Source organism: Vanellus vanellus (genome assembly GCF_965231255.1).
Source record: "Vanellus vanellus genome assembly, chromosome: 3".
In the NCBI taxonomy this organism is placed as follows: Eukaryota; Metazoa; Chordata; class Aves; order Charadriiformes; family Charadriidae; genus Vanellus; species Vanellus vanellus.
The window spans coordinates 129,049,223-129,076,616 of record NC_138907.1 but is presented as its reverse complement, the minus strand read 5'-3'; the positions used below and the strand labels follow the sequence as shown (position 1 = coordinate 129,076,616).

The following is a 27,394-nucleotide window of genomic DNA, read 5'->3' as shown; positions in this document are numbered from 1 at the left end:
AAGGAACAGAGAGATGAAACTGCAGTGTTCTGGTGAATGTGCAGGTTAGCTTCCAGACAGCCGAGAGGAGATGTCAGCGTCCGATTGAAACCACTTGACTTTGATTTTTGCTTTGGTCTACCCAAGTTGACATCCCATGACGCAGACCAGCCTGCTTTGTCCGCTGCCTCGGAGACTGGTGTCCTGGTTAACTGGAAGGCAGATGGTTTTGAACAACCCCTCTTTATCCCTAAATTACTCTGTGGGTTTTTAAGGTCATTAGTTCACGTAATTTAACTTCTGCTTGTGTTGTATGCTGTGACTGACTCACGGCCCCGAAGTCCAAGTGTCAGTTCGAAGAGCAGGATCTAGAAATAGTTTGAGTTTACTTTGGGGTGGTCCAAGTTGAGAAGTTGGTGGTTTTTCCAGCTTTCCGGTCCTTGTTTATTTAAAACGAAACAACAAAAAAAGCCCAACCTTAAATTGGTTTTGCAGACTTACTGGAGGGAGGAGGAGGGTTCCCTACATCCCTGTGGAGCTCTTTGCCCATGCTTTATTCGTAATATTATGTGGTGATGCAAGTCTCTTTGTAAGCCGCTATGTCTTCAGCTCTGAGTACTTTTTTCAGAATGTCTCAAGAGTCATCTAACGTTGTTTTTTCCCCACTTGTTTCATTGCAGACCCCTGTAAAAGAGCCCAACAGTGAAAATGTAGATATCAGCAGTGGAGGTGGGGTGACGGGCTGGAAGAGCAAGTGTTGCTGAACGTTCTCCTATATCACCAATCGCCATCCACCGCCCCTTTTTTCTCGCTGCAAAACAAACCACTCTGCCCGTTTTTAACCTTAAACCAATGTTTTGTTACTCATCTTAACAAGCTCCTGTCTCCCTTTGGTTTTCCGTTTAGGCCAGCTTGCGTACTATAATTTTCTCAACAACATGTATAGGAAAATCATCTCTGTGACTTCATTTTTTTCATGTACCTGCTCAACTTACCACTACGTTTTGGTTGTATTATAGTCCCGTTCCTCCTGACATTAAAACATATAGCAATCATATTCAACTCTATTCTGCAAATTGTATAAGAATAAAAGTTAGAATTAACAATTTATTTTGTACAACAGTGGAATTTTCTGTCATGGATAATGTGCTTGAGTCACCATATTCTCTAGATGCATCAGCAAAGAGCCAGGAAAACACTCATTTTCGCCTTGAGTATGTGAGTGGGGTTTATTTTGTCCTGTGCCTTATGTGGAAAGGAACTTTAGTTTTCACTTTCTTTTTTGTTTTAATTTCTTTTCTGGTGGAAGCATGTGCAGGAGACATACCATCCATACTTGGCCATTTTAAAATACTGAACTCTTTTTTTGTGATTGCTTTCTGTAACTGTTGGTGTAATGCATCGAGGACAAAGGGTGGTGCAAAAAAAAAAAAAAAAAAAGGATATTACATTTAATCTGCTGTGTCTCCTTTTTGGTGATCTAGCCATTCAGAACTGTTCCTGCTGCCATTTTTTTTTCTTCACTTGCAGCTCTTTCCTTTTGCCTGCATGCTGCTTTTATTTGCATTTCTTCATGGTGTGATGTGTTAATTAAAAGGATGGCAACGTGGTATGTTTGCCAAAAATTTAATACAAAGCACTGATTTAGCTTTCAAGGTAAAAATGGTGAAGATACCTACTAATTTCCCTCTAGCCAATGTCGGTTCACTAGTATACCTTCTCTCTCCTCCTGCATAGCCGTTGGGTTTTATGATATGGAAGAGTTATTTGCATGCACTAGTTTTCTATGGAGGGTGATGTGGTTGTCTACTTTCTGTGTATGAATATAACATGCGATTCCCAAACTGACAGCAGTTAACATGAACTCTTACCTTCTCTCTTACTCTCAGCCGCTCCCGCGTGCTGCTCGGCAGCCTGGCCAAAGGCTGAGTGAAACCAGAATTCGAAAAAGAAAAAAAGTTGGCAGTTTTAATTTATTACCGCCCTGAAAACTTTCCATTTCCCTGTGTTAAGAGCCGAGTCCGTGGTCCTTGGCTGGCTCTGGTCCTCGCTGCGGGGCTGTGGGACCGGGGCGGGGGTCCCCGCAGCGCTGCCCAGCCCCCCCGGGGTTACCTGGCTCTCCCGGCTCCAGGCACGGCTCCGGCGTCACGCGTGGCTCCGTCCCTTCTCAAGGGAAGGGGGTTAAGGACGGACAGTCCCGCGTGGTGGACTGCTCCTGCCGAACCGGGCGTTCGGTCGCGGGAGCGGTCGTACGTTCATGTGCATTTACAATACCGCGTAGGAGAGCTGCTCTGGCCAAGGACACAAAGATTGTTAAATAGGCGCTTCTTCCTCCCCAAGCCTCACCTGCTCCTTTAACGTTGGACGAGCTTGTGCCTCGCTCTTGTCCGCTTGGGTTTTGGACTGTCTCCGGTAAATAATTAAAGTAGTAAATAACGCTGATTTAATTTTAATGAAATGATGGTGTTTTAACATGGAATTTCTAGTTTTGAATGGCTTCCTTCCCCCCGTAGTGACTTGACCGAGGCGTCTCCCTTGTGTTTCGGCATTTTTGTCTCTGTGTGCGTTAACCCTTTCCAGTCGAGTGGCCGCTGGGGCCGGGCAGGACGCTGGGACCGGCGGGGGAACGGGCACCGGGGCGTTCCTGGCGGCCGGCGCCTGCCGCTCAGCGCTGTAAATAGATACGGCTACCTTTTGGTTAAACCTGCACTTTCTAACCTTATCAAAAAGGGAAAAATGGAGAAATATACATCAAGGTTGGTTGGGTTTTTTTTGTCGTTGTTGTATAATCCTCGTTTTAAACATGAGCTTTTTATTTGCTTCCAGGGGCTTGGCTCCCTCTGTGCAAACCCCTCGGGATCCCGTGTAGGCGCTGTGTTCGTTGCAAGCCGACAGGTCGAGAACAGGCCACTCGCTGGTACTCCTAGCTCCCCCCCCCTTGCCTATTCTCCTTACCCAGTTAATAAACTGAAATATTTCTAGACGGTCTACTTCTGTTCGTATGAAAACCCCTGAGTTTTAACCGCGTGGCTTGGCTTTGTTGTGTGTTGTGGAGCGCGAGACCCGGCTGCGGAGGAGTGTGCAACAAAGGGCAATGCAGATGCTAAAAGGAAAAATAATAATAATAATGATGTTGGAGGAATTTGCATAACTTTATTTCTGCCGGTATTCTGCGAGCTAGCGAACTAACTGCTTGTGAAACCTCTGCTCGGAAGACGCCCCTGCCCTGCGCTGGTGGGGAGCGAAGCCGAGGAGCAGCCCGGAGACCGTGCCAAAGCGACCGCCCCTGCCCAGCCCTGCCCCCCCCTCTCGCGGCAAAAAAAAATAATAAATGTAACTTGATTAAATTGGTGATGATAAATGAAAACCCAAGGTTGAATCTCTCCTCCAGGGGTGTTAACCCGCTCTCCGGTCAGGGCTGCCCTGGGGCAGGGGGACAGGCGGCGCTTCGGACTCGGATGGTGGAAAAACAGCATCAACTTAAGGGTCTAGGATTAATTCCCATGCCTACAATTTTTTACTTAATCTTTTAATATTTTTGCTACTCCACTCTGGCTTTTTATTTAAAACACATTCTTTTGTACCACTTACTGTATCAAATTGTATAAAAGATCACTGTCCCATTCTTGGTCATACCAAGAGCAAATAAAAGCTTTTATAAACTTGCATTGGTTACTTCCTCGGCCCCGTTAAATTCCCTGGAGGATTTATTGATAAAACCTGGGAAGCACAAGCTGGGCTCAGCCTTGCTGGCACGGTGTGCCTGGGGGCAGAGCTCTCACTTTTTCTGTCATTTCTGCAGAAAAGCTCCAGGCTCTCGTTTTCCGAGGGCAGGATGGCACCTGCTGCAGCGACGTCTGCCCGGTCCCGGCGTGGAGCCCCACGGGTGGGGGTACCCCTGGCTTTGTGCCCCCTGGCTCCTTGCTCGGGACATTCTGGGAAAGCGGCTGTTTCAGCCCTTCCCTCCCTGCACCCCCAGGTCCTGCTGAGGACGGGAGATGCAGGTGGGTTTTCCAGCACCCCCCAACCCCCCGCACCCCCCGGCTCTGCTTATTTCTGCCTTTTCCCACTCAGCAGGACCCATTTGCCCTCTCCTGCCCATGGGGAGCGGGTGTCCCGGGGGTGTCCCACAGCCCTTGGGGACATCAACCCCTGCAAAAGCTGGGCAAGGGGCCTGTCCCCATCCCTGCGGCGTGGGATGGCAAAGCAGGGACATACTTCTCCTTCCCTCCCCCTGCCATGGTGCCGGTAACCGGGAGAGGGTGTTTTTGTGCTGCTTTCGGTAATAAAGCTGCCGCTGAGGCTGTGAGGGTGTCGCGGCAGCAGCCCCGGGGTCCCCGTCGCAGGGGGGTGAGGCTGTGGGGAAGCAGCTCAGCGACCCTCAATGCTCCCCATCCCCGGGGGCTCCTCGGCATTTCGTGGTGGGGAGCGAAGGGCTCGTCCCTGCCTGAGTCACTTTGGCTCAGGGGCTGCTGCTGTGGGGAGACGGGGCCTCAGCACCACGGCGGGGCTGGGGGGTCACAGCGGGGCACAGGCCATCACCATTGGGGGGGCGGCAGTGCGAGGGGATCCCGGGAAGGGGACCTGGCAGGGACCTCCCTTCACGGACACCGTCCAGCAGCTCTCAGGGTCCCACTGGTCAGCGTCATCCCTGGCAGAGTCTCAAGTTTTTCCCTGTCCTCCTGCCACCGTATTGTCCCTGCTCCTTTCCGTCCCTGCTCCTTTCCCATTCCTTCTCCATCCCCATCCCTCATCCTTTCCCATCCCTTCTCCTTTCCCATACCTGTTCCATCCCCATCCCTGCTCCATCCCTGCTCCTTTCCCATCCCTTCTCCTTTCCATCCCCACTCCATCCCCGAACCTGCTCCTTTCCGTCCCTTATCCTTTCCCGTCCCTTCTCCATCCTCGTACCTGCTCCATCCCCAAACCTGCTCCTTTCCATCCCTGCTCCTTTCCCATCCCTTTTCCATCCCATCCCTGCCCCTTCCCTGTCCCTGCTCCTTTCCTATCCCTTCTTTCCCATCCCTGCTCCATCCCCATCCCGGTTCCATCCCCATCCCTTTTCCTTTCCCAAACCTGCTGCCTCTGGCAAGTTTTTTGTGTGTTGGGGCTTTGCCCCAACTGCTGCTGCTCCGATGGCACCTTTGGGTCCCCGTCCCATCCCCCCGTTGTCCCCCCCCCGCTAACGCGCACCAGGACCCCCCCGCACCGAGTCACCCCTCGGGGAGGGGTCGGGCTCTCGGGCACCATCGCCGGGGGGGGGCGGCGGCACTCCCCGCGCTTTGCCGGGGGGTCCCCGCCCCGTGTGCCGGTGCCACTCGTGCCTCGGGGCTGTGGGGTGTCCGGGGGGGGTCCCCGCCGGGGGATCGGGGCGTGGGGCGGCTTTGGGGTCTTCCGCACCCCCCTGACCCCCCGCAGCTCCCACCCCCCACCTCTCGGTCCTTCCAGCCCCGCTGTCTCCTGGGGAACCCCCCGGCGCCCCCCGCCCCGCACGGCCCCCACTGCGGGGGGGGCTCCGGGTCTCCTCTCGCCCCCTCCCCCCGGCGGCCAAACCGACCGGAGCCCCCCCGGAGGGACCCGGAGCGGCGGGGCTGAGCCCCCCGCTCCCCCCGGGCGAGCGGCGCTTCCCCCGGACGGCGCCGCCCCCATCCCGGGGACAGCGTTCCCCCCCCCTCCCCCGGGAGCAGCCCCCGCCTCGGGGGGACCCCGCCGGGGGGATGCCCCGGCCGAGGAGGGGGGGAGCCGCCTCCCCCCGCCCCCGCCGCCGGTGAGGGGGGTCCCGCCTGGCGGGGCGGGCGGGCAGGAGGGGCCGGGGGCGGGCGGGGGGCGGCTCCCGGCTGCCCCGCTCCCCGCCGCACCCCCGCCCGCCCCCGGCCCCGGCCCCGGCGGCGGCGATGGAGCCCGGCGCGGCCGCCCCCCCCCGCGGCCCGGGGCCGGCCTGAGCCGCGATGCCATGGAGAAGCTGGCGGCGGGGCTGGCCCGGCTCCGCTGGAGCCCCGCCGCGCTGCCCCTCGACGCCATCGTCAGCCAGTGCCGCCTGCCCACCCTCGTCTGCCTCGGGCAGGGTGAGCCGCCGGGGCCGGGGGGAGCGCACGGGGGGAGACGGGGGCTGGAGGGGTGAGGAGGAGGGGGGGGGGACGGCTGGAGGGGTGAGGAGGAGGGAGGGATGAAGGCTGGAGGGGTGAGGAGGAGGAGGGGGGACGGCTGGAGGGACCGGCAGGAGGGAGGGAGGCTGGAGTGATGGGGAGGAGGAGGGATGAAGGCTGGAGGGGTGAGGAGGAGGAGGAGGAGGAGAGAAGGTGGCTGGAGGGACCGGGAGGAGGAGGGATGAAGACTGGAGGGATGAGGAGGAGGGAGGAGGACAGAAGGATGAGGAGGAGGAGAGAAGGCGGCTGGAGGGACCAGAAGGAGGGAGGGAGGGAGGGAGGCTGGAGTGATGGGGAGGAGGAGGACGAGGGAGGGAGGAAGGCTGGAGGGACGAGAAGGAGGAAGGAGATGGAGGTTGGAGGGACAAGGAGGAGGAGGGATGAAGGCTGGAGGGGTGAGGAGGAGGAGGAGGGATGGCTGGAGGGACCAGGAGGAGGGAGGGAGGGAGACTGGAGGGAGGAGGAGGAGGAAGGAGGAGGAGGATGAAGGGATGAGGAAGGAGGAGGAGGATGAAGGGATGAGGAGGAAGGAGGAGGATGAAGGGATGAGGAGGAAGGAGGAAGGCTGGAGGGAAGAGGAGGAGGAGGGAGGATGGCTGGAGGGACCAGGAGGAGGGAAGAAGGCTGAAGTGATGGGGAGGAGGAGGAGGAGGGAGGAAGGATGGAGGGAGAAGGAGGATGAAGGATGAAGGCTGGAGGGGTGAAGAGGAGGAGGGATGAAGGCTAGAGAGACCAGGAGGAAGGCGGAAGGCTGGAGTGATGGGAAGGAGGGAGAAAGGAAGGGTGGAGGGAGGAGGAGGGATGAAGGCTGGAGGGATGAAGCAGGAGAGAGGCTAGAGGGATGTGGAGGAAGGCTGGAGGGAGGAGGAGGAGGGAGGGATGGAGGGCAGAGGGATGGGGATGAGGTAGGGAGGAAGGGAGGTGGGGAGGAGGGAGGGGGAAGACTGGAGGGGTGAGGAGGAGGAGGAAGGAAGGCCGGAGGGAGGAGGGAGAGGGGCAGGGCAGAGGGATGGGGAGGAGGGAGGAAGACTTGAGAAGTGAGGAGGGGGGAGGAAGGCTGGAGGGATGGAAAGGGTAGAGGGAAGAGGAGGGAGGGAGGTTGGAGGGGTGAGGAGGAGGAGGGAGAGAGGAAGGCTGGAGGGAGGAGGAAGACTGTAGGGGACAGGAGAAGGGAGGGCGGCTGGAGTGAGGTGGAGGAGGAAGGAAGGCTGGAGAGGGCCCAGTGAGACGTGACGGGGGTGGGTGGGGGCCCAGGCTGCCCCCCACCCCGTGCCCGGGCCCCGGTTGCCCTCCTCACCCTCTGCGGGTGACGCGCTGGAGGTGGTGGCACCAGGCTGGCAGGGGCTCGGAGCCACCGTGTCCCCTCGCCACCCTCCGGGGACACAGCCTGGCTGCGGGGTGGGGGGCGCCTGGCTGTGACCCCCCCACGGGCGGGGGGAGCAGGGGGGTGCGGGGGAGTGGGGTGCACTGAGGGGTGCACAGGCACAGCCCGGGGTCACCCCGCAGGGGCTGTGCAGGCAGTGCCCCCCCCTCTCAGAGCAGGGTGCTCCCCTCCGGAGCAGGATCAGTCCCTCCAGAGGGGGATCCATCCCCCCGAGCTGGGTGCTACCCTTTGGAGCAGGATCCGTCCCTCCAGGACAGGATACATCCCCTCTGGAGCAGGACCCATCCCCCCCAAGAGCTGGGTGCTCCCCCCCAGGACAGGATCCATCCCCCCAGAGCAGGATCCATCCCCTCTGGAGCAGGACCCATCCCAACCGGAGCTGGGTGCTCCCCTCTGGAATAGGCTTCCCCCCTGATCTGTCCCCTCCAGGACAGGATCCATCCCCTCCGGAGCAGGATCCATCCCCCCAAGCTGGGTGCTACCCTTTGGAGCAGGATCCGTCCCCCCAGAGCAGGTTCCATCCCCGTCCCGAGCTGGGTGCTCCGCTCTGGAGCAGCATCCATCCCCTCCAGGACAGGATCCGTCCCCTCCGGAGCAGGATCCGTCCATCCCTGGGGAGCAGGCTCCATCCCCCCGTGCGGGGTGCTCCCCTCTGGACTAGTCCCCCCCGGGGGCGGGGGGGTGCCGGGGGGTGCCAGGGGGTGCCGTGGCGGTGGGGGCCCCTCCGACGGCCTCAGCTCAATAAACTTCTTGTTTGCGGCGGTGGCGGCTTTTCAGGGGGGGACAAAGAAATTGTTTCCCGGGCAACTGGCGGCTCTTGGCAGCGGGCACCTGCTCATCCCGCCGTCCCCCCGGCCGTCCCCCCAGCCGGCTCCCCGATGACCACCCCTGGGTGCCCCGGGAGGGCGGGGGGTGTCCCGGGGAGGTGACAGCCCTGTCCCCCCACAGGCGAGCGGGTGGAGGGGGTGAGCGCGCAGGACGTGCTGCTGGTCCACTCCTGCCGGCAGTGGACGACGGTGACGGCCCACAGCTTGGAGGAGGGACACTACGTCATCGGCCCCAAAATCGACATCCCGCTCCAGTACCCAGGTGGGGGCGGCCGGGGCGCGAGGGGCGAGGACAAGGGGCTCCGTGTCCCCTGGGGCATCAGGGTTTGGGGTGTCCCCCCCGCCTCCGGCGGCAGAACTGGGGGTGCTCCAGTATGGCCCAGTCTAGAGGAGATGATGCTCTGGTTTGGGGGCTGCGCTCTGCCCCTCCCGCCCTGCCAGCGGCCAGCCCAAAGCCGGGGGGCTGCGGGGGGCTGGCAGGGATGGGGGGAGGATGGAGGTGGGATGGGATGGGGTGGGATGGGGATGGGGATGGGGATGGGATGGGATGGGATGGGATGGGATGGGGATGGGATGGGGATGGGGATGGGGACAGGGATGGGATGGGGATGAGGGCAGGGATAGGGACAGGGATGAGGACAGGATGGGGACAGGGATGAGGATGTGATGGGGACGGGGATGGGATGGGGATGGGGGCAGGGATAGGGACAGGGATGAGGACAGGATGGGGACAGGGATGAGGATGTGATGGGGACGGGGATGGGATGGGGATGGGGGCAGGGATAGGGACAGGGATGAGGACAGGATGGGGAAGGGATGGGATGGGGACAAGGACAGGCCTGGGATGGGGACAGGGACAGAGATGGGGATGGGAACAGGGATGAGAATGTGGAAGGGATGGGATGTGGACAGGGACGGGACAGGGACAGGGACAAGGACTGGATAGGGACAGGGATGGGGATGGGATAGGGACAGCGATGGGAACAGGAATGGGGAAGGGATGGGATGGGGACAGGGACAGAATAGGGACAAGGATGGGATAGGGACAGGGATAGGATGGGGATAGGAATAGGGAAGGGGAGGGATGGTATGGGGACAGGGATGGGATGGTATGGGGACAAGGACAGGGTTGGGATGGGGATGGGGACAGGGAATGGGGAAGGAATGGGATGGGGACAGGGATGGGATAGGGACACGGATGGGATAGGGACGTGGATGGGGATGGGATGGGGACAGGGATGGGATGGGGACAGGGATGGGGATGGGATAGGGACAAGGCTGGGACGGGGGTTGGGGCTGGCGATGCAGAGGAAGGTGCTGAGATGCGGCGGCCGCTGTAGCGAGAGCCTTAATGACCCCTCTAAGTGCTCGCCACGGCGGTAATGAGTCCCGCTAATAAATAAATAATGGGAAAGGGAGCGGGGGAGGGGGTAATCGCCAGTCCCAAGGTGGGGGGCGGGGGGGTAAGGAGGGGAGGGCTGGCAGCGTGTTAACCGGATTTGGGGGGCTGTGGCACGGCCGCTCCAGCCTGCGGGGCTGCTCCCGGCTCCAGCCTCGAGCGAGTCCCGCGGGCACGCTGCCGCCGGCGCGGGCGCCTCGGGGGATTAATATTCCCCTCAGGTCTGTCCCCGCGGAGGCGATGCCAACGGCGGCGGTTTCCCTGCCAGGCACAGCCCCCCCGCTCCCCCCTTCGCCTCCGCCACCGCCGTCCCCTCCCCGCGTCCCCTCCGCGGTGGCTCTCCTGGCATGGGGCGGAGTTGGGGGGTCCTGGCGGGGCTGGGGAGGGGTTCTGGGGGGCAATGGGGGGGTGGGGGTGTCCCTATGATTTTGGCTGCTCCGCTGGCTCTGCTCCAGGCGGGTTCCTCCGTCCCCGGGGCCGCGTTGGGGTGGTCCCTGCAGCTCCCGGGGGCGCCGCAGCGGCATTGCCGAGACAGCCCACGTGCCCGGGGGCCCGTGCTTTGTCCCACCCAACCCCCCCTTGATGCTGCGTGTGGGGTACGGGAATGGGGGATGCGCTGGTGTCCCCTTGCAGCACTTGGCCACACTGGGTGATGCCCGCAGAGTTCCCCCTCCCACCCCCCACCCCAAAATGTGACGGGGACCCCAGGCCAGTCTCAAGGGCGGCTGCCCCCCACAAAGGCCGCGGCGGTGGGCTCCTTTCACCACCGTGGGGCTGGCTGTCCCACGCAGGGAAGTTCAAGCTGCTGGACCAGGACCGGGACATCCGTGAGCCCGTGCAGTATTTCAACAGTGTGGAGGAGGTGGCCAGCATCTTCCCGGACCGTGTCTTCGTCATGGAGGCCATCACCTTCAGCGTGAAGGTCTGTGTGGGGACAGTGGTGGGATGGCAGGTGAAGGTCAGGGAGCGGTGGTGAGGCAGCAGAGGACAGTGGTGGGACATTGAGGGTAGTGGTGGGACTTCAGGGGATGGTGACGGGACATCAAGGGTAGGTCATGGGACATCAGGGGTAGGTCATGGGACACCACGGGATGGTGATGGGACATCAGGGTAGTGGTGGGACATCAGGGGATGGTGATGGGACATCAGGGGTAGGTCATGGGACACCACGGGATGGTGATGTAGTGGTGGGACATCAGGGTATGGTGGTGGGATTCAGGGGATGGTGGTGGGACATCAAGAGTTGGTGGTGGGACATCAAGAGTTGGTGATGGGACATCAAGAGTTGGTGGTGGAACATCAGGGGATGGTGATGGGACAGCAGAGGTAGGTTGTGGGACAGCAGAGGTAGGTTGTGGGACACCAGGGGATGGTGATGGGACATTGAGGTCGGTGGTGGGACATTAGGAGAGAACAGTGGGACAGCAGGGGATGGTGGTGGGACGTCAGGAGACAGTGCCTGTGCAGCGGGTCCCATGGTGGGGCTGTCCCGGGGCAGGTGGTGTCGGGGGAGTTCAGCGAGGACAGCGAGGTGTACAACTTCACGCTGCACGCCGGGGACGAGCTGACGCTGATGGGCCAAGCGGAGATCCTCTGCGCCAAGACGGTGAAGGAGAAGTCGCGCTTCAACACCCTCCTGCGGAAGCTGGGCAAGGCGGCGCCGGCGGCGGGGGCCCGGCAGGTGAAGGGCAAGATGCCCTGCCTGATCTGCATGAACCACCGCACCAACGAGAGCCTCAGCCTGCCCTTCCAGTGCAAGGGCCGCTTCAGCACCCGCAGCCCCCTCGAGCTGCGGCTGCAGGAGGGCGAGCACACCATCCGCAGCATCATCGAGAAGGTGCGGCTGCCCGTCAACGTGGCCGTCCCCAGCCGCCCCGCGCGCAACCCCTACGACCTGCACGCCATCCGCGAGGGCCACTGCTACAAGCTGGTCAGCATCATCTCCAAGACGGTGGTCTTGTGCTGCATCCTCCGCCGGGACGAGCTGGTCCCCTTCCACTTCCTCCTGCTGACCGACATGCCCCGCTTCCAGCTGCCCGAGGGGCTCCTCGCCGGGGACCCCCAGCTGGAGAAGCTGCTGCGGGACAGCGCGGCGTACTGCCATGACCGCTTCAACCCCGACGAGTACTCGCGGGCGGTGCGGGAGGCCAAACCTGACTTTTCGGAGGAGTGCGCCAGCCCCCGGCGCCTGCGGCTCTGCCTGCCCCCCTGCGCCCGCGAGGAGCTCAGCCAGCCCCTCCAGCGCCTCTCCCTCTGCGCCTGCGGCACGGGGGGCCCCCGGGACCCCACCGCCCGCTGCCAGGGACCGCGGGGCATGGCGGGGGGCACCCCGCGCCCGCCGCTGCCCGACTTCCCCGACCCCGACCGGGAATACATGACGCCCGACTGGGCCGAGCCCGAGTTCAGGACTCAGGAGCCGCTGGAGATCCCCTACGAGGAGCTCTGGAGCAACACCGGCCCGGAGGGATGCTGCGAGCCGGGCAGCGGTGCCGGCCGGCAGGACCTCGTCTCCTTCGGGGCCCTCACCCCACTGGGCTCCCCGCGTCGCCCCGGCGTGCCTGGGGACGAGCCCCGCGGAGACACCCCGCCTCCTGTGCCACCCAAGTCGGAGGCGGTAAGAGCTGCGGTCCTGTCCCTGGGGATGGGGAATGATGTCCCCGGGGACGGGGAATGGCACCCCCGGGGGTCCCACCTGCTGCCCTGGCCGGGGGCGATGCAGCGGGGTGGCCGGGCGGTGGCCCCGGCATGGCCCTGTGCCGCGGGCAGGGGGTGCACAGCCCGGGGCCACGCTCTCAGCCCCACGGCACGGCCAGCCTGACCCCCACCCTGGGTGCTGTGGGGCCCTGGGCTGGGACCCCCCCGTCCCCTGGCTACAGGGGGGATGTCCCTCCCTGGCTCTGTACACCAAATGACACCAAATCCTCTGGACACCACGGGGTGCTCAGTTCCTCGGGGATCCCCATCACCAGGAGGTACCCGAATCCTCGGGACACCCTCGTACCATGGGGTACCCGGCTCCCCAGGGCTCCCTGCGCCACGGGGTACCTGAATCTCTCAGGCTTCCCAGCACTGCGGGGGTCCCCAAATCCTCTGGGCTCCCCTGCACCGCGGCTTTTGGAGTCCTTTGGGCTCCCCTACACCATGGGGTACCCAAATTTCTGGGAACCCCATACCCCATACTGGGGTACCCAGTTCCCTGGGGCTCCCCCACCCCATTGGTACCCAGAACGTCATGGCTCCACTGGGTCTGGCTGCCCCGAGCCCCCCATCACCCCCTCCAGCCGTGGGGTCCCAGGGGCAGATCCTCTGGCACGGGTGACCGGGGGCCTGATGGTGCTCACCGCCCTTCCAGGTAAAGGAGGAGTGTCGGCTGCTGAACGCACCCCCTGTGCCGCCCCGGGGCAGCCGCCCCCCAGCCCCCTGCAGCCCCCCGGCCCCCCTGCACTGCCCGAAGCTGGCACCCACCCCCTCGCCCAGCCCCAGCCTCTCCTACTACTCCGCGGGGCTCCAGGACGGGTGAGTGGCTCCAGCGTGGCTGGGGATGTTGCGGTGGGGACAATGGGGTGGTGGGATGTCCCCGCAGGGATGTTGGGATGCTGCGGTGGGGACAATGGGGTGGTGGGATGTCCCCGCAGGGATGTCGGGATGCTGCGGTGGGGACAATGGGGTGGTGGGATGTCCCCGCAGGGATGTCGGGATGCTGCGGTGGGGACAATGGGGTGGTGGGATGTCCCCGCAGGGATGTCGGGATGCTGCGGTGGGGACAATGGGGTGGTGGGATGTCTCTGCTGAGTGGGGAACACAACCGCGGGGGTGATGGTGATGCTCCCCTTCCTCTGGCAGGTCGGTCCCGCGGAGTGGCAGCGGCTCGCCCTCGCCCGACGCCTACTCCCTGTACTGCTACCCCTGCACCTGGGGCGACTGCAAAGCCGGGGAGCCCCCCAGGCGCCCGCTGCCCCCCACCTCCCAGCCGGCCCCCACCTCCTGGTCGGACCCCTGGGCATACGTCGAGGCAGGTGCTGGGGTGGGCAGCGGCTGCTCGACCCCGCTGCCAGGGGCTGAGCCCCCCCTGAAGCCCTACCGCAGCTGCCCCCGCCTCAAGCCCCCGCACCCCCAAAAACGCTTTGCCCCCTTCGGGGCGCTCAACCCCTTCACCGGCCCGGCCGAATGGCCGGAGAACCCGGAGTGGCCCAAGCCACCTTCTGCCCCGGCCGCCCCCTCCTCCTCCTCACCAGAGCCCTTCGGCCCCGTCGAGGAGCCGGCGCCCCCTCCTCGCCCACCCAAGGGCTTCGAGGGGGACAGCATCGTCATCCGTGGGGCAGCCCCGCTCTCGCCCACTGTCCTGCGAGGGGCTGAGGGGGGTGTCACCCGTGTCTACCTGGCACAGGGTGTCATCGAGGTGCCACCAGCGGCGCGGGGCGACGGGGGGGCCCCACCGGCTGTCCCCCGTCCCAGCGGGGACGGTTCGCCCTGGCTGCCCCCCGCCGACCTCTCGGCCCTCTCGCTGGAGGAGGTCTCCAAGTGCCTGCGCTTCATCGGCCTCTCCGAGGACGTGGTCAGCTTCTTCGCCCGCGAGCGCATCGACGGCAGCATCTTCGTGCAGCTCAGCGAGGAGATCCTGGCTGACGACTTCCGCCTCACCAAGCTCCAGGTGAAGAAGATCATGCAGTTCATCAAGGGCTGGCGCCCCAAGATCTAGCCGTGCACTGGGGACCCCCTGGACCGTGTGTGGGGGGTCCCCCACAGCCACCTGGACCACAGCTCTGGCTCTCCCCGCTCCCTTCCCCTGCCCCGCTGCGGGGTGCCCCGATGCGGTAGTGCCTCTGCCCCACGGGCTGTGGGGTTTCCTCCTCCCCAGCAGGGCGGCCCCATCGCCCAGCCCTCCCTTCCTTTCCGTTTTAACACTGGACGGTAATTTTGGCCCAAATGGGCTGGAAAATACTGGAGTTTGCATTGACTGGTTTAACTTAATCCTTGTGGATTAGTGTAATAAACATATGGGAGAAAAACGAGCCACTGGAGAAGCCCCTTGCTCAGGGAGGAGTGGGAAAGGGGCTGTTGGCAGGGACGGAGGCTGCGGGGGTCACTCCCATCCTTGCATACCCTTCCCATGAGATGGGAAGGGACCTGTGACCTCTAGGCAAGGGAAAGGAGGGCCCCGGAGATGCTGGGAGGGCTGGAGCCCCTCTGCTGGGAGGACAGGCTGGGAGAGGTGGGGGGGTCAGCCTGGAGAAGAGAAGGCTCCGCGCAGATCTCCGAGCCCCTTCCAGTGCCTAAAGGGGCTCCAGGAGAGCTGGGGAGGACTCTGGGTCAGGGAGGGGAGCCGTGGGACCAGGGGGAATGGTTTGACACTGACAGAGGGGAGATTGAGATGAGATATTGGGAAGAAATTCTCTCCTGTGCGGGCGGTGAGCCCCTGGCGCAGGGTGCCCCGAGAAGCTGTGGCTGCCCCATCCCTGGAGGTGTTTAAGGCCGGGTTGGACGGGGCTGGGAGCAACCTGGGCTGGTTTAAGATGTCCCTTCTTCAGGTGGGTTGGATTAGATGGCCTTTAAATGTCCCTTCCCCCCCCCCCCCCATTCTGTAATTCGATGTTAGCACTACTCTCGGAGCTGCTCCAGGCTGGCTGCGCCCCAGGGTGACAGCAGGGTCCTGGAAGGAAGGTCCCCTGCCTGAGGGTGAGGTGCCCCAAGGACCCCCGAGCTCCTCAAACCACCCCTCGATGGGGCCACAGCAACAGGAGGGTCTGGGACCAGACCCCCCCCCAGCTCCGACTCCAGCCCCTTGGCCAGGGGGGTGCCCGGGACATGGCTCACACCCCCCAAGCACAGCTCCTACACAGCCCTCCAGGCAGGGGCGGGTCTGGGGGGGCTGCTGCACCCCCGCAGGGAGGGCTGAAGGCAGGAGAGGCAGGATGAGATGATGTCTCAGCCCAATTCTGTCCCAGTAGCTTTGAGAAACCAAGCACAGAGGTGACACAAGAAGAGCAGCACCACCCAGGTGCCGGCCCGAGCCCTGGCAGGGCGCTGGGAGAAGGCTGGAGCGCCGCTCTGAAATTACTGACAGGTGCACAGAGATTTAAAGCCTTTTAGTTTAAACCGAGCTCTCCCGGCGGGGGGACCCTTCTGGCCCTTCGGCTGCTTGATTCGCAATTACAGGCGGGGCCATCTGCCAGGATAACCCCGGCGGCAGCGCTCGGGGCCAGACAAGAGAGCCGGAGGCTCCTCACAGACCCTGATTGATGGCAGAGGTGACAGAGACGGTCTTTGTTCCGCCGTCCCCTGCCTTTCCCCACCCTGCAGCAACCGCCCGCAGCCCCTTCGCGGGTCTCCCAGCCTGCAAGCACAGAGAGGGGCCCAGAGGATTGCCTGAACGCTTTATTTCCGACTGGAGCGGTTCCCTTCCTCGGTGCCGAGAGGCGGCTGCCCCAGCAAGACGGGAAGAGAAGCAGGCACGGAGTCCAAACCCAGGAGACGGGGATTTATTTTGTCGGAGGTTTACGGAAAGGCAAGGCCTTAGGGCCAGCTGCGTGCTGGATACTGCCTGCCAGCCCGGGAGCTCTGGAGGTCGCAGCATGGAGGTGAACACAGAAGAAAAATCTCTCTCCCAGCGAGGAGCCGCCAGGCCCCTGCCGGCAACGGGACGGACGTGCCCAACACACAGTAGCTGATAAGGCACTTGAAATGACTACAAGCCACGAGGCAATCCGCTGCCACCCTCCTTCCTTCCCTGCCTCCCCTGGGGCGCTTTGCAGATTAACCTACAGAGAATGGGGTGTCGCTGGAGAGCCGGCGGTCCCGGCTGGAGCTGTCGGTGCGTCATGGGCGGGTGGTGTTGGGCCACACTCACTGGTGGAATTTCTTGTTGGGGCTGTTGGCGTAGTCCACCAGCAGCTGGCACGGCGTGAACTGGCAGCCGTAGACGGCTTCGTACTTCCGCAGCTTGTCCACCAGCTGCTTGGCTCCGTATGAGTCTGCGTACCTGAAGGGACCTGCGGAGGACAGGGGGACACATCTGTGCCAGGGAAAGGAGAGGCACCGGGGTGCCTGGAAGAGTGAGAGCACTGGGTTCGGCCCATCTGTCCTTCTCTGGAAGACCCCCTACAGCCTCTCAGACCCTGCTCTCTGCCTGCACTGAGCAGAGGTAGACTGGATTGCTGCAGTGGCCAATTTTGGGATGGTCCCAGTGCGTGTCGGAGCCTCTTGCCCGTCACAGCCCAGCTGCTGAGAAGCCGGAGCCAGACGCCCATCCTTCCCAAGCGTGACCCCAGCTCCGAGGGGAGCAGAAGCTCGCTGCCACCTCTGCTGGTGCTTTTGCCTGGTCTGAAATGCCCATCCTAAAACTGGCAGCAAAGCCACAAGGGTCCCCACAGGCCAGGGAGGACACGCTGGGGCTAGCACAGGCTGCCTGAGCACACGGAAGGAGACAAGCTGGGGCATAGATAACCGGGATTCCTATTCCAGCCTGAGCTTGCCTCAAGGAGGGCAAGTGCCAGGTACTCAGCAGAAGCACCACCTCACGCCCCAGCGCCCTTAGTATCCTTCAGTTGTGACCCAAACCTCAGGTCGCGGCTCATCCACTGCCCAAGCCACAGCCACGGCCCTCCAGCCAGCTCTGTGAAACAGCTGTACCAGCAGAGGAACTCCACTGGGTCCTGCCACAAACATCTCACAGCAGCTCTCAGGCTCACTACCACCTCTCGTGGGATGGGAACACCGGAGCAACCTCTCTGGCTCAGGCTTCGCGTGGGAGAAGGACCCTCAGGCTTGTCAGACTGCAGCTCACACAGCTGACTCACCTCTGGTGGCCAGAGCCCACGAGGCAAGGCCACCACAAAGCTTCTGAGCCAAGCCAAAACCCCAGCTGAACCCACTTACCTCCCAGGCACGGCGGGAAGCCTAAGCCGAACACAGCACCAATATCTCCCTCCACTGGGTTGCTGAGGATCCCTTCCTGCAGGCACATGGCTGCCTCGTTCACAAACCTCGTCACCAAGCGCATCTGGATGTCCTCATCAGTGCAGCTGCAAGGAAAGAGCCTGTAAGGGCTGTGCAGGTAACACAGCGGCTGGAGGGAGGAGCACGTGAAGCCAGCACAGGTGGGGGACAGAGGCAGGCCTGGGGTAGGGCAGAGAATCGTTTCTCATTGAGAGTGTCTCTATTCGCTGGAGGATAAGGACTAAGTTCTGTGTTGTGACCTGAGGCAGGCATGTAAGAACGGCAACGGCTCCATCAGCCCAGACAGGGAGCGCTCCGGGAGCTGTTTCAGTGCCAGGCTGTACAACAGCTCCAACGCCCCGAAGGTCGCGGCAGGGGCTGTGCCAACCCGCCAGCCCTGACAAGCCCCACCACAGAAAAAGCTTTCTGCAAAGGTGCTCAAGCAAATGCTGATAAATTCAAGGATGCCTCATTCCTGCTAGCACAGGCTCTCCGGAGCCAACAGCCTGCACTGTACACGCCAGCCGGGAGCAGCCAAATGCCATCTGGAGTGACTCCATGGTCAGCAGTGTCCTCCAGTGCTGCCTGGTGCAGCCCCCATGCTCAGAGGCAGGAGAAGAGCTGGGCAGGGGTGAGCCAGCCGACACCACCGCTCAGCACACACAGCTACTTACACTTCAGGTTTGGCTGCCACTTTGAACCGTGCCAAGATCTCATCCATGCCAGAATTCACGCTCCTGTTCTTCACCCCCTCCTGGTAAACATAAAAGCCTTTCCCTGCCTTGCGACCTGCCAGGGAGAAAAAGACATAGCTATATCCCACCACGCGTCCTGTTCGCTCGTGACACCTTCACCTCTGATCTTCTTGAGACTCTGACTGTGCTTCTGTCAGCACGAGCAGATCCTCCCGGCACAGGCAGCTCCTCTGCACTTCAGAGCGAGCCCGTCTGCTGCCTCAACAAGGACAGAGGGAAGGGGGCCCATGTCCAGCTGACTCCTTGGCAAGATGCTGCTACTGTGCCAGGCCCTAATGCCTTCACTATGTCCAGGGAACAGCCAAATAACGCCAACATTTCCATGGCTACAGCAGGAAAAAGACACAGTCCCTGGGAGCAGGGGACAGAGACAACAAGATCTCCCGAGTAACCCTCGCTGCCAGGGGCCGGGCACAGCAAGGGTCACTGGAGGGTGAGAGCTGTCATGGTCCAAGCGCATGTCCCACCGATGGACGCTGCTCCGTCCTGGCGTGCTCAGAGGCACAGCTGCCTCTGGCACCCAGTGCCACCAGGGCACAGCTTCTATCACATGGACAGACATAATTTTTCCTTGCACAGAGCTTCCAAAGCTCAGCTCAGGGCTCATTTTACTCGAGCACATTTATTTCCAGCCACTTGCTCCGCACGTTCCAGAGTGCTTGTGCAGGTTTCACACAAAGGGGCCAGACAGAGGTTCACGAGAGCCTGTGGGCTGCTTTTGCCCTGGGCACATCTTTGCCTGCTGCTGCTGTTTCTGCAAAGAAAGGTCTGGCTGCAGCCAGACGTCCACCCAAGGTACAGCTGGGAGAGATTCCCAACCCATTCCCAGGGCTGTTCTCTGACTGCTCTCACCTGAGGCAGAAGAGGCTGATAGATGCTAGTGCTTTTCCTGGAACAAAGGGGAAACCTGTTCAATTAAAACAGCCTAGTGTCTCACCTAAGAAACCTTTTTCAACCATGAGCTTGAACAACTCGATGCTGCCTCCTCCAAAGCGCTCGCCGAAGGCCTTGCCGAGGTCCTCAGCCACGTGCGTGGCCACGTCCACCCCCACCTCATCGATCAGCGTGGCAGCACCCACAGGAAAGCCAAAGGCAGTAGAGATGGCATCTATTTTCTTTGGGTCAATGCCCTCCTGCAGGAATGGAAGGGGAAGCAATGATCTTTCTGGGTGAGGGTCCTGGAAACCCAGAGTGGGGGCAGAAAGCTGTTGCTCATCTGAGGCCACAGAGAGCCACCAGCCTCGTTAGCCATTTGAGTATAGACAGCAGCAGTGTAAATGGGCTTGCACCACTCCTGCCTCTCCCCTGGTGCCTTATGGGGAGAAAAGAACCTCATCGCTGCCTGCACCAGGTCTCATCAGACCACAGCTCAGCCAAGAGCAGGCTGGGGACAGCCATGGGCACCAGGGCTGGTTACCCACCTCCCTTCTTAGCCAGGGCTGGAGTCAGCCTCATCAGGGCAAGGAAGAAGCAGAGTTTACATGAATATTTGGTGGATGCTCGGTAGCCGACGGGATACACACCTGGAGAACTCGGACCACTTCTGCCAGCATCGGTCCCAGGCACCTGGTGGTGTAGAAGCCCGGCCCGTCCTAGGGAAGAGGAGTGCAGCAGGAAGGCAGGTGAGGACAAACTGCAGGAACATCGCCTCTCTCGGCAGCGCAAGAACTGCGTTTCACAGCCCAGGCTGCAGCTCAGGCACCGACGTGCAGGGCAGATACACTGAACTCTGTTTCTAACAGTATGTTATCAACTGCTAGAATAGTTTTTTTCCTGTAGGGCTCAGCAGTGTTTGAAGACTTCCATGAACTTACTGCCTGGAAGTTCCCACTAGAGTGTTTTTATCTGCAATTGTGCCTGGAGGTCCCAAGCAGGCTGCAGAACTCCCCTTGCTTCACCAAACACAACAGGCTGACAGAGGAAAGCACAAGTGAAACAGGCATAAACCAGTTGTTTCACCTCTGGTATTGCTCGCAAAGTCAGGAAGCAACAGATTAGCTGCAAACTGCCATTCAGGGAAGCATCTGATGTGGGGATGAGGGTTAGAGAAGCAGCACTGTGTCTCCCCTGGCCCGTAGAGATGCCTAGATCACTTTTAGACAAGCCAGTTTTCCCAGCGCCACAGGAGAGACCTGCTCGGCATCGCTGGCAACCTCACACATCAGTGAAAAGACCAACCCCAAAATACAAACTGCCCTGAGCCTACCAGCTGAACCTCCCACGCAGCTGAAAGGGCATCACCAATGCTTTCTACGACGGAACACGAGACCAGCTCTGTTTGGAGAGCCACATGTTCAACAGCAGCCGTCAGCCTAACAAACCACTCAAAGCCCGCGGCTTTTCTGAGGCTCTGCTGCCTCCTCCTAGAGACCGCAATAGTTTGTTTTCAACTGCTGCCTCGCTGTGCTGTGCTCAGCCTTCTCCCTCTGCTTGGTGTAGCTCTTCCCCTACACTTGCACATGTATTTCTGCACTCTCTCATACAAGATTTAAATCCAGAAAGAGGAGGGCTACTGCTCACAGGCCCCTCTGTCCTTGCAGCTTGCCAGGGAGAAGAGGTGGTGAGAGTCCTGCCCAGACTCTGCTCCGTCTCGGCTGCCACTACAGACTCCGGCCTCCTGGAAGCTGTGTGGAGCTAGACTGCCTGCTCCTCGTGCTGGCCGATCAGACTGTTCCTGCGCCTTCTGGCCTTCCACGGCTGCTTCAAAGGACACTTGAGTGATCACTTGGGCACCTGCCTTCTTCTAACCTCCACTTTTACTTCTCAGTGCGAGTAGCTAATACCAGTGTATTCACAGCCACGTTTCAGCCCTCTCTCAGTGCACAAGCCTGCCCTCTTATTTACTATCCCAGCTCACACTTTGTGCAGCGTCCCCTCACCTTCACCACGATGACGACCTTGCCCTGTTTGAGGCCAACAGCAACAGCGGAAGCAGCGGTGTCCTGCGACGTTTTGTCCGTGGTGATGATTTCCAGCAGCTGCATTTTGTCAACAGGGGAGAAGTAGTGCATCCCGATCACCTAGGCAGAAGAAGAGATCAGGGTTAAGCAGGATTAAGACAGACTTTGGCTCCCACGGTATTCTGCTGGGCCAGTCAAGTGCCCAACTGCAGAGGGAAGCAGGCCAGCACGGGCTGCGGCACCCACCAGCACAGCGCAATACCCGTTCAGCCACACACTCCACTGTATCCCTCCCCGACAGGAGTGCTCGCTCTCTCTCTTTCTCTCCTTGGCTTTCCCAAGGACGTCGTAGCACATGCCCCACAGCTCTTGCCTCAGTGAGAATTTCGGTATAATGCTTACAGGACCAAGAGCGCTCTCTGTACTTGTTAGCAGCAAAACCTGTCTGGGAATCTTAGCTGAGCTCATTCCGCGGGCGAATTACAGGCACTGCATGGTCCGCAGGTACTCTCTGCGCTGGCAACGCAGCCCCGCGCCTGGGCAGTGCTTCTTCTGGGCTTTGAGAGTGGCACAGCAGTCACTGGGACAGATGCTGAGCAGAGCCCCTGTGTTCTGCTTGTGAATGTTTTCTTTTTTTTTGGTGATGAAGTGAATTTAAGGATGAGAAGGCACGTTTCCAGAAACTAATTACAGAGGCAAGTGCAGCCTTCTTCTGGGAACAGCATTTAAGTAGAGATTATTCAGCTGTGTGCCTCACTTTCTTAACACGACCGTGTAATCAGCATGTCACCTTCGTGCCTCCTGGAAGCTACACTTGGCACTAAGATCTGTATAAGTCAGAGGCACCTTGTAGGAGAGTTGCAGACTGCAAAAATAATTAAAAGAAAATGCACTAATTAGTTAACTGATTTCCTATTAGTTTCCCTATAAAGAGCCATTACACAGGGAATTTATACAGCAAGAGGATGTTATTTGCAAGTACGAAGAAAAAAGACTCAGTTTGCATTTCCGATGCAACTAAGGTCCGACAGCACACCGGAAGAGGCTCATGAAGGTCACAGGAACCTCCAGCTGTGGGGACACATGCTGTTACTCTACAGCCTTTCCAGATGTCCACAGAACTTCTGCGGGAACACCAGCAGCAGAGGCAATGCACTGCCCTGGGCAGGCTTGAGACCCTTGTAGGAGTTTAGGGAACCAGCCAAGGGTACCCATGCTTTGCATTTGGGTAACACCTTCCAACTGAGCTCCAGAACCTCCCTCTCCTTCTCCCCAAGCTGCTACTGCCTCCCCGTTCCGCCTTTTTTAGAGAGGGAGATGGGATTATCTCAAGCTGCTTGCTCTTCCCTGCATTTTCTGCAGCCCCCCGTAGGCAAAGCTGATTCCTCAAACGAGGGAATGCTTTTCCCACTTTTTACATCAATGCTGCCCTAGACTGATGCTTAGCCCTCAGGAGGTGACTCCACCTGGTCAGGCAGATCCCCCACCTTACTTCAGATGCTGCGGTGTCATGTCTGGTCTGCTGCTGCTCCCTGAAGGGTGCAGGTCTCCTGCAGGGCCCATGTCAGATCTGCCAGCCTCACGCTAGCACATACCACAGGTACCCTTGGTAGTCACAGACAGCAATGCAAACCAGCACGCAGCTGACTCCTCCCAGTCCAGCACATTCGCACCCCTCAGACGGTAACTCCACTAAGCCCATCCCCTAGGGCAGGCTGCTCCACGGGAAGCAGTGTTCCTCCTCAGCTGTGCTTGCCTGGGCTACCTACAGAGTGAGGATGCAGCTACTTTATACGCTGTTCAGACTTTAAGCAAGGGGATGAAGAAGTCCTCTACTCCAAACCTCTGCCACAACCTCTTATGTTGCTCTTGGCACCCTGTTCACACAGATCACTTGGAGTCACAGAGAAAACCCCACCACCCTCCAGGACCTGATCCTGTGGCTGTCCAAGGCTTCAGTTTCAGCACCTCCGAGTTCAACTTCCAGCCACTGACTTTTCTGCACAGCATCCCAGAGTGGTGGGGGCTGGAAGGGCCCTCTGGAGCTCCCCCAGTCCCACCCCCCGCCAGAGCAGGGGCACCTCCAGCAGTGGCACAGGACACCTCCAGGCGGGTTTGGAATGACTCCAGAGGGGGAGACTCCCCCCCTCTCTGGGCAGCTGTGCCAGTGCTCTGCTGCCCCCACAGGAGAGAAGGTCCTCCTCAGGTTGAGATGGAACTGCCCATGGTCACCTTTGCGCCCGTTCCCTCTTGTCCTGTCACTGGGCACCACTGAACAAAGCCTGTTCCCATCCCCCGGCACCCTCCCTTTGGGGATTGATAAGCGTCGATAAGATCCCCCTCAGCCTTCTCTTCTCCAGACTGCAAAGCCCCGAGTCCCTCAGCCTTTCCTCATCAGAAAGACGCTCCAGTCCACTCATCATCTCCGTAGCCCTTTGCTGAACCCTCTCCAGCAGTTCCCTGTCCTTCTTGAACCAGAACTGGACACAGTGCTCCAGACGTGGCCTCACCAGGGCAGAGTAGAGGGGAAAGATGACCTCCCTCACGCTGCTGGCTACACTCTTCATGCACCCCAGGATGCCGTTGGCCTTCTTGGTCACCAGTTTTTGCTGCTAGGTTAGTTCCCTTCTCCTTGAGGAGGAATTTTCCCACCATGGCAAGTCACTCCTATATCTATCAGTTTAATCAAAATGACTGAAGTCTTCTTGGCTGGAATTCTCTCAGCTTGAGTCCTTCCATAGCTTCTCTGCCCCGCTGCATGCATTAATGTTTCCTGAAGTGCTCTCACCTCCCTACTGCACCCTGCCTCGCCAACGTCACACTGGGGGCGAGTCCACCTTCATCCCCTTCCCACCTGCCCAAGGACCACAAGTTCTTTGGTCATAGTTTGCACTGGGTGCAGGGGATGAGCTGTTTCGTGTTCTGAGGAGGAAGCAGAAGATCCCAGCGCTCACCTACAACACCAATTTGCCACTAACAGGTAGCTCAGCGCAGATTGGGCAGATGGCACCGGATACTCACCTTCTCTGGCCTCTTGCTTACAGCAGCAATTTGGCTGATTGGGAGGGCAGATGTGTTACTGGCGAAGATACAGTGAGCAGGGATCACCTGTGGCAGGGGGTGGAAGAGACAGTGTAAACGCACAGGCTCCAGAGTGAGATCCAGAGCGCGATGCGCAGAGCCCTGAGAGAACAGTACCACTACCTGGTAACCATGACAACCAAGGCAAACCTGACTGTCTCTGTCAGGGCAGACAGCATTAGAAATCAATTCTAAAGCAGCACCCCGAGTCAGCCAGATCTGTCTTCCCCTGAGCTCTCCCCATGTCTGCAGTATTAGTCTCAGAGCCAGACCATTGCAACCACATTAGACACTGGGGGAGGCCCAGGCCAGCTCCTTTACCTTACAGTTATTTTCCCAAGCGTACTCTTGAACAGAAAAGAGCAGTGGCAGCAAGCTAGAGATAGCAAGTAAAGGACTATAAGTTGTGGGGATACCAAAGGACATTACTGTCATATCAATGTGCTCAGACAAATGGAATTGTTTTTGGAGCGGCTCCCCGGAGTCAGGGAATGTCAGAACTGCCCCATTCAGCTAAGAACTAGTGACTTCTTACAGAACAGTGGATCTCCTTAGGGAACAGGAAGCCTGCCCTTGACACGCACCCATGTACTGACAGAAATAACTTGCACCAAGCACCAAACTGCAGCACAAAGGAGATGTGACAAACCCAGCAGCCCAGGACAGGACACCATGAGTCTCCACAGGGGCCACATCTAGCACAACTTGCGCAGAACTGATACTCACGGCCTCCACTTCCTTCAGCACTTTGTGCTTGATATTAATGTCCTCGAACACAGCCTCGATCACCATGTCTGCCTTCTCAAAGCCCTTGTAGTCGAGCTGGCCTGTCAGGTTGCTGAGAATGAAGTCCCTCTCAAACGATGTCAGGCTCTTCTTCTTCACCTTGCCGTTCAGCCTAGGGAGGGAGAGCTCTGTCACATCACAGCTCCTGGGCAGGACAGCCCAGACTGCTAGAGGTGCACCACAGCACCAAGGGCATCCCTCCCTCCTGGAGCTGGGACCCAAAACACCACCTCCAGTCCAGCAGGACTGTCACTCTGCCTACTGGCCCCTCCTTCCATCTGGAAAAAGAAGAGCCATGCTCACACAATTCAGCTGGTACACATTAGTTTGAAGGTCAATCGCTGACATTCCTGATGATGCACAGCTGAGCCAAGAGGACAGGGGAAAGAAATCCAGCTTTTCAGAGGTCTGACCCAATGCCTCCCCTGACATGGGCTTTTAGGCAGCCAGGATTACTCCCTCCCCCTTAGTTCTATAAGCTACTGCTAAATCTAAAAGCTGAAGCAATCATCTGTTAGATCATCTACCTACCTAAGGAGCTAAGGCTGAATACACTGGGCCTATTTCGTAGCAATATCCCAGCACACTGCATAGGGCAACCTTAAAAGAAAGCATTTCTGTGACATCTGATGGTAGAAGACTCCAAAGGAACCGAAGTGTCAGGACCTCCTGACTGCCTGAAAGCAGAGGAGTACTTTGACTAAAGGCAGCCCCATCCCATCCCCAGCAAATTCCTTTTAACTCGCGTACCCCTTGAAGACTTGCTGCTGTCCTCTGTCCAAGCCCTTCTGTGCTGTGTCCTTCAGAATGGTCTTCATTCCCTTATCCACTGAAACCTGTGCGATCCCAGCTCCCATGAGCCCAGCTCCCAGCACTGCCAGCGTCCTGCACAGAAAAGGACCAGGGGACACATTCAAAGCTAGAAATAGCTGAATTTCCGTTGCTGCTGTCAGACTTGCGCAGATCCCGTCCACTATTTTAGCAGGGTCACAAAAGAAGACTTCACTTGTGGGTGAGACCTCCAAACTGCAGAGGATTACCCTTCTGGAGGCTGGAAATCTCTCTGCTCTGTTTCACTGCTTTTCACAGCTCTAGGCCACTCGGTCCCAAGAGCCTTTTAGCAGAGGGCCTCCAACTGCTCCTCAGGCATCCCACACTTGCACTTACTTGACCTCTCGCTGAGGTGCTCCAAACTTGTTCTTCTTGCAGCGCACCTGCCCGTGGTAAAGTCCAAGCAGCGCCTTGGACTCCTTAGTCATCGCAAGTTGGCCAAAGCTCTGGAAGAAAGGGAAGAGGGAAGCAGAGAGTTTGGCAGTTAACAGCTGTCTTGCTTCCATCACATACACATCGAAAACATGGTAAGGGGAGAGCACAACCACTCATGCAACTGCACAGACTGACGCATCTTCTGCAGAGAGGCACCTTCTGTGCTAAGCACAGCCCGCTCTGCACCACTACCTCCTGTACCGGTTGCCAGAACGCAGTAGGAAACTGCTTGTTCAATGTCCTTCCCCATAACAATATAATTTAAAGCATCTGGAAGAGTGTGTACCTCTAACACTCATGTCTGGAGGGGCAGGGGCTCTGCCCGGGGAACAAGAGCAGCCACAGTATTTCCATGTCCATCCCCTGCCTACCCAAGAAACCGTTTGCAGCTCATTTTGACGCTCCCAGCACAGCTTTGGGAGAAGCATTCCCTGGCAGTTGACTGGTGTGACGGTAAGCCAGAAGGGACGCGGCTGCCTCGGCCAGCCAGCAGCTGCAGGGTCCTGGGAGATGAGCGCAGAAGCCACTTCTACTTCCCCAGTGGCAGGACTGTATTTCTCTGCCATGGCATCCTTTCTCCCCCACGTGCATCCAGCTCTACCTGGGGCCATCGCCCCAGTGGCTTCCAGGCAAAAGGGCTCTGCCCTCACACTTCGGGAAAAATCTTTACGCAGGCCAATTCTCACCAACAGCAGTAGGCCGACACTATTTTCGGAGTATCACGGACCAGCAACAAAATCAAAGGCCTGCATAACCTCCCAGCACACGGCATGAAACAGGAAAGCAGTCAGGGAGACAAAAGACAGCGTAAGGCAACAGAAAACTAACGTTGTCTGAGCCAAGCCAGCTAAGGAAAGCCGCCACGCAATGGAGTCTCAAGCAGGCTGTATCTTCCTTCACCGCTGTCCTGTGAGTTAGAAGCTTGTTAAAATATCA

General features: G+C 59.4%; 3 protein-coding genes across 3 annotated transcripts in view; 2 read left to right on the top strand and 1 right to left on the bottom strand.

Annotated features, from left to right (window-relative positions):
• RAB10 (RAB10, member RAS oncogene family) overlaps window positions 1-1,089 on the top strand; it is a 46,706-nt gene extending 45,617 nt beyond the window's left edge. The window contains exon 6 of the mRNA XM_082481513.1: window positions 660-1,089. Coding sequence (XP_082337639.1) covers window positions 660-743 — 84 coding nt within the window. The 3' untranslated portion in view covers window positions 744-1,089. The remainder of the gene's footprint in view (window positions 1-659) is intronic.
• A 4,843-nt stretch (window positions 1,090-5,932) lies between these two features.
• GAREM2 (GRB2 associated regulator of MAPK1 subtype 2) lies at window positions 5,933-14,434 on the top strand (the record flags this gene model as incomplete). Its single annotated transcript, XM_082480652.1, has 7 exons — window positions 5,933-6,044; window positions 8,458-8,598; window positions 9,677-9,715; window positions 10,527-10,657; window positions 11,234-12,349; window positions 13,088-13,251; window positions 13,579-14,434. The coding sequence occupies 7 exons, from the start codon at window positions 5,933-5,935 to the stop codon at window positions 14,432-14,434; spliced, it is 2,559 nt and encodes an 852-aa protein (XP_082336778.1).
• A 1,764-nt stretch (window positions 14,435-16,198) lies between these two features.
• The window catches only part of HADHA (hydroxyacyl-CoA dehydrogenase trifunctional multienzyme complex subunit alpha), a 28,023-nt gene continuing 16,827 nt past the window's right edge, over window positions 16,199-27,394 (bottom strand). The window contains exons 11-20 of the mRNA XM_082481820.1: window positions 26,360-26,469; window positions 25,943-26,077; window positions 25,133-25,304; window positions 24,347-24,433; window positions 21,305-21,445; window positions 19,949-20,017; window positions 19,363-19,558; window positions 18,345-18,459; window positions 17,611-17,756; window positions 16,199-16,724 (exon numbers count right to left, since the gene is read on the bottom strand). Coding sequence (XP_082337946.1) covers window positions 16,579-16,724; window positions 17,611-17,756; window positions 18,345-18,459; window positions 19,363-19,558; window positions 19,949-20,017; window positions 21,305-21,445; window positions 24,347-24,433; window positions 25,133-25,304; window positions 25,943-26,077; window positions 26,360-26,469 — 1,317 coding nt within the window. The 3' untranslated portion in view covers window positions 16,199-16,578. The remainder of the gene's footprint in view (window positions 16,725-17,610; window positions 17,757-18,344; window positions 18,460-19,362; window positions 19,559-19,948; window positions 20,018-21,304; window positions 21,446-24,346; window positions 24,434-25,132; window positions 25,305-25,942; window positions 26,078-26,359; window positions 26,470-27,394) is intronic.